The sequence below is a fragment of the Watersipora subatra genome, chromosome 10, assembly GCF_963576615.1.
Source record: "Watersipora subatra chromosome 10, tzWatSuba1.1, whole genome shotgun sequence".
Taxonomy (NCBI): Eukaryota; Metazoa; Bryozoa; class Gymnolaemata; order Cheilostomatida; family Watersiporidae; genus Watersipora; species Watersipora subatra.
Window position 1 is genome coordinate 30,096,698 of NC_088717.1, and position 5,904 is coordinate 30,102,601.

Sequence of the window (5,904 nt, forward strand, 5' to 3'; positions counted from 1 at the left end):
TTATATTATTACCAACCAATTCTCGCATTGTTCAACTTTAAGGCTTTTTGTTTTTTTTTTCCGTTTAAACTTTGAAAGCAACACCATGGAAGTAATGAATAATAGTCTCAGACTAAAGGTGGTTTTTTGTTTATTGCGGTCTTTCTACTTCAAAGTTACCTACATATATATGTATAAAAACGATTTAAATTTACGATGGTAGATGAACTTTCAAAGCAACACCATAGTAATGATTACTAACTGTCTCAGGCTAATAGTAGTTCCTTGTTCAATGTGGTCCTAATACTTTGAAAAAGATGCGTAGAAAAAACTGTTTCCAAGTTTTAAGCCAAAGGTTACATTTAACGAGCAAACATTTTTGCGTTGCATTTGTGCTAAATGCATCGAGTAAAGGTTTTGCTCTGCCAAAACTTTTTTGGACACTAATATCAACTAGCTCAACAGTGTAGAAGAAAAGTTGAGATCATAAGATTTGGCGGTAGGTATTGGACAACTAAAAGATGTTCGTTCCATCGAAATCAACAATCAAAACGCAGCTATCTGAGCAAACGATGGAAATATTTATGTTTTAAAAATGTTAATTTTTGTTTCTACGTGTAATAAAAGTATGGTTTGTTTATGTCACTTGTTCACGAATATATATATATGTGTTATTTGATAGATTATTATTATATAACTTATAAATATTCAGATTTATAGCATGCTATTTAATAGCATCTATGTTGCTATCTTGACACCTCTCACAATGGATCGATGCTCATAGCTCCACTTTTATTGCACGTAAAACGCTAGTTTCACCGGAAACTGTAGCAAACATATCATTGAATAAAAGTATGTTTTCGAATTTGGAATGAAATAAAATTGGAAATGCCAGCAAACTGCAAAGAAAGGCACAGGCTATAATACCTACACAGGTCAATTGCAAGCATTAGATATCAACTGGTAAAGATAGTTCTCGGTTTTTCGATGCATAATTGTTAAGAGATCTTCGACAAGTTGGCGGTAAGCTAGAAGATTTATGGCATCCGAAAGGTTTAATATCGCTCCACCGGAAAAAAATCAACATACATATAGGCGACATTCGCTTTGCCTGTAATAGGCCATTTATAAAATAGACCTCGAGCCTCTATTTGAATGCCGCCTCCAAGTGACCGGCACTAAAGAAGAAGAGTTGAAAATTAGAGCACTGTGGTCAATTAGAGGTTTTACAGTATGTTGAGAGATATTTGACAAGTTGAAGGTAAATTAGCAGTTTTATAAAATCAAAAATTGTCAATGTGGTTCACTCGAAGGAGAGTGCAAAATACCGTTGACATTAGCTTTGCCCGTAAAAAGGTAAAACTAGTTTTCTCAAAACTCAGGCATGCTATTTGAAAATAACAATTTCATTCTCTAATTGAAGGCGGTTCTATTTGAACACTGCTATGGAGTCAGGATTGAAAAATAGTGCGAAATGGCATTCAAATAGAGGTTTTACGGTAATCATCAGCATGACATACCATTTTTACCGTTGGCGTTTATCCACCATAATTACTTCACCACAGGTCAACTATGCATTTAGGGCTTACGAGCATACTTATTAGGTGGACCATTCTATGATAAATTTTCCTTCAGCATTTATCATCTGTACTAATGTAATGTATGCATATTTAATCAGAAAATGACTTACGTGTTACCTATTCACTTCACCTATGCTCATGCGATCATACTTACGTGTTACCTATTCACTTCACCTATGCTCATGCGATCATACTTACGTGTTACCTATTCACTTCACCTATGCTCATGCGATCACACTTACGTGTTACCTATTCACTTCACCTATGCTCATGCGATCATACTTACGTGTTACCTATTCACTTCACCTATGCTCATGCGATCATACTTACGTGTTACCTATTCACTTCACCTATGCTCATGCGATCACACTTACGTGTTACCTATTCACTTCACCTATGCTCATGCGATCATACTTACGTGTTACCTATTCACTTCACCTATGCTCATGCGATCACACTTACGTGTTACCTATTCACTTCACCTATGCTCATGCGATCACACTTACGTGTTAACTATTCACTTCACCTATGCTCATGCGATCATACTTACGTGTTACCTATTCACTTCACCTATGCTCATGCGATCATACTTACGTGTTACCTATTCACTTCACCTATGCTCATGCGATCATACTTACGTGTTTTTCACGAGCTTCTTCAACTTTTTGTATCTAAACAGCACAGGCTTTCTCTCTCTCTTCTAGTTGGCTCCAGGAATTTTTATCAGCCTGCTGAAAATCGCCTGTTTTTTGGGCAGCTTTCTCGAGGAGACCTTTTAGTTCAGAGGTAATGTTGTCAGCAATTGTTGTCAGTTCAGCGTAGCTGTGATTGATTGTCTGATCTACATAGGTGAATGTATATACAGTATAAACTTTCTATGATGATTAGCTAGTAGTACTAACATATCTATATGTAAAAGTACTTTAATATAGCAGTATGACTTGAGAAGTAGAAGTAAAGTACCACTTCTGTTATACACTAGCACAAGGTTTATATTCATTACTATGACTAGTACTTGAGTTTACAAATATAGGCTGTTGATTAGTAACTTAAACTACTCCATAGCTACCATATATTGCTTCATACAAAATAGTCTTTCATATTATTTAATTTATTACCTCAACTAATAATATTTGCCAGTTTAACACATACATAAAAACTCTGAATGAAAGGCTAATATGTCGTCAATAAACTAATGTTTTTGAGTGATATTTGCTACTTTGTATTCTGAAGTCTCACCTGAACATTCCCCTTCTGTTCTGTCACACAGGTTACAGATGAACTTCTTACATCTCCCACAGGCTTTTATCAGCTGCTCATTTTTGTGTTTTTTGCAGAAAGCTTTTTGGTATTTGCCTGCTGTCTGCTCAAATTCTCTCATAGATATGACCTTGTGACCTCCTCGGAAATATTTATCATGCAGCTAAAAAATTGACAAGTATTCACAGCATCCTATGAAAGAAATAATAGATGAATGAACCAGCATATCGAGAGAGAGCACTGAATTAGTGACTCAACAATCAGCTCATGCCACATCTCGTAGACAATTACTGTAGCAAGGACTATGTATGTTAATTTAACAACTATTGCTGGGTGACAGTTTTCATTGGCACACTGCCAAATAAGAAGCAACACTAGTTCTTCTGATAGACAGTTTTACAAATTAACTGACACAAATTTTATGACACATATCCCCAGGTTCTATCAATATTTTCAAGTTGTGAAAATAAACATAGATTTTTGCTATCTCTGCAAAATGTAGAATGGAAACAGTTGTGACGCTATATAGATACATTTATTAAAGTTGCTCGTCTTTTATAATGAAATTTTTACTGAAAATGCATATTCTTGAAAGCAGAGTAAACATTAACAGGTTTTAAACACATAACTTTTGAGAATAACTAACCTTTTAAAGAAATTCTTGTAATTGAACTCCACAAGATGTACACACAAACTCATCAGTGTAGTTCTATAACCACTTCCTACATCTAGCAGCTAGCCAATATGTCGGCTTCCCTGATGCTGGTAATTTGCAAGTCTGCATCATTTTTGAGTGACAAATAACAAAAAGTCAAGCGAGTTTTAGTAGCTGAAAATTTTTATCTAATGTTTTGCGCTTTCTGAAGAAAACGATTTGACTAGCGAATTCTGCGTAAGAATATGCCAGGCAAGCTAATCCATTTTCAACATTTTCCTAATTAAGTTGTCCAATTTTGATTTGAGCAGTTTCATGTGCTCCAACTCAGAATATAACTCTTTGAAATAATACTTATGTTTTTAAACTGTATAACTCAACACTCCATTCAAGGACAAAGAGGCATTTACATTACTGTCTCTGATAAAAGAACTTGATTTACAAAAGCTCATTGACAGAAAGTTTCAGATGAACCAAGAGATTGTTAGAAGTTTAGCAGAGCTGCTCATCAGAAAAACAAGCTACGAGCAGCTGTAAAACAAATAAAAAGTGCTGAAAGAATGTATAATTCTTTATCTTTTTTAACAAAGAGCCTGAGTTAATATGGAACATGGGAATATCTGTTGAAACACTTATCACAGAGTGTCTCAATGTGTGCATCATCTACAAAGTGAAAAGATAGTTAGCCAAAAAGAGTGTTGAATTAGTTAGTATCACACATTCATTGCACTGGAATCTATCCTTGTGTCTGGTTTCCTTATAAACTGCAGGCATTATTAACAGACTCATCTGACTATCATTATGAAATAGAAACCCGTCAGCATTCAGTACAAGAGTTATTCTACAGAACTAAACATTCGCAAGTGTTAATTACCATAATTATTAATTATCACTATAGTATGCAGGTCTACCAAAAATTATTTACTCACTGAGTGTCAGTTTGAGGTCTACCACACAACTTAGCATATGATCTACTGGCATATGTGTAGCAGTTACGAAAATGTTTCTAAAATAGTAACTTTATAATAACAAATATGACCCATGATAGGGGATACTGTCTATAATATTCCATTTGTCCGCCTAATTTTTGAACACATGTAAATGTAATGTTCAAGTTTAGTTACCAAATCTCAACTCTGCCTACACTAACATGAATTCAATTCATTGTTTAGTGTAAAACTCTGAATATATTAAAATAATGTGTAATTATAATTGCTTGAAGCTATTAAACAGTATCAAGAGGGTTTAAATAGATGACATACCTCAAGGTCATCATTGCAAACCTTCTCTCCACAGTCTACACAGAAGTGGTAAGCCGTACTCTTACACTCTGGTTTATCACAGGTTGCTGTTGTTGGATGATCCGACACATGGAGGGACGCTATTGGCAGACTTTTAATATTTAGCTTTCTGTCCACCGTGCTGAATATATACGCAGTCAAATTTCAGGATGTATCACACCGTCTTGTACCAGCTATAGCATGCAAGTTGGTGTAAACTCAGAATATATATTAACAATAGCATCTCATAATTATAAATATAAGATATGAAGTTATAATGTGCTGTAATGGACTCTTTTGAATTATATCTACTTCTTGAACATAGATAGAAATCACCAGTTCACCGGAGTAAAAGTAGCTTCTCCTATAACAGACCAATAAGATGACAGCCTGTTCCTACTATTAACCACAGTACTTAATGACAGTCATTTGCAAATGCAATCACAGAAAGCCTCAGATACTTAATAGAAGTTTCCATCTTTTTCATGTACTACTTTATTGTTAGGCTCTAACACGTATCATGGTAAAAGAGAGGAAGTGAGTCTATGTTGTAATCTGTTCTATTGAATATTTTATTGGTTTACTTTCAAACATTATTTTGATACTACTGCTACTACTACTACTATTAATTTTGTACTATTGCTAGTAAAGTGTAAAGATCTAAAAATTACATTGACTACATATTGCAAGGTTTTACTTACTGGCAGGTTTCACATCTAACGCCTTTATGTATCTTGTACTTTGCCTCCAAACACGGGGTGCAGCTGACATGACCGCATGGCAAGACACGGGGTTCTGTCAGCTTTGGTAGCTTCTCACAACAGTGAGAACATTCTTCTTCTTTGTTAAATGTAGTTGCTGATGCCATTTTTAGAGCTTGCAATATTTACTGGTTCTACCTGCTGCTTGTCTTGCCCTACATATGCTATACTTGATAGCCTAATAATTTTACCTTTGGGTGAAGAACGGAATGTGATCTCTTACGTGTCATGACTTAGAAGTCTTGTTTACTGATTCAGTAAACATTAGATCAGGTTAAGTAATCAATCGTAATCCAGACGCAAAATATAACTTCCAACTGACTGGCCACAATTAAAATGCTTATGCAGTCAATTTACTTGTTGACGAAAATAATATAAAGCCTGAAGTT

At 34.9% G+C, this 5,904-nt stretch overlaps 1 protein-coding gene across 1 annotated transcript; it reads right to left on the reverse strand.

Moving 5' to 3' along the window:
- Positions 1 to 2,230: 2,230 nt before the first annotated feature.
- Positions 2,231 to 5,622, reverse strand: LOC137406954 (E3 ubiquitin-protein ligase TRIM33-like). Its single transcript, XM_068093555.1, has 4 exons — positions 5,456 to 5,622; positions 4,737 to 4,896; positions 2,799 to 2,982; positions 2,231 to 2,400 (listed from the first exon to the last, which is right to left on the reverse strand). Exons 1-4 carry the CDS (start codon positions 5,620 to 5,622, stop codon positions 2,231 to 2,233), a joined length of 681 nt encoding a protein of 226 aa, XP_067949656.1.
- Positions 5,623 to 5,904: the final 282 nt, after the last annotated feature.

Excerpts from the sequence above, each read along its gene's own strand:
- LOC137406954 (XM_068093555.1), bottom strand. The coding sequence starts at position 5,622 with ATGGCATCAGCAACTACATTTAACAAAGAAGAAGAATGTTCTCACTGT. Across the intron at positions 4,897-5,455 it reads GTTAGATGTGAAACCTGCCA|CACGGTGGACAGAAAGCTAA; the intron begins GTAAGTAAAACC and ends GTATATATTCAG. Across the intron at positions 2,401-2,798 it reads AACAGAAGGGGAATGTTCAG|ATCAGACAATCAATCACAGC; the intron begins GTGAGACTTCAG and ends TCACCTATGTAG.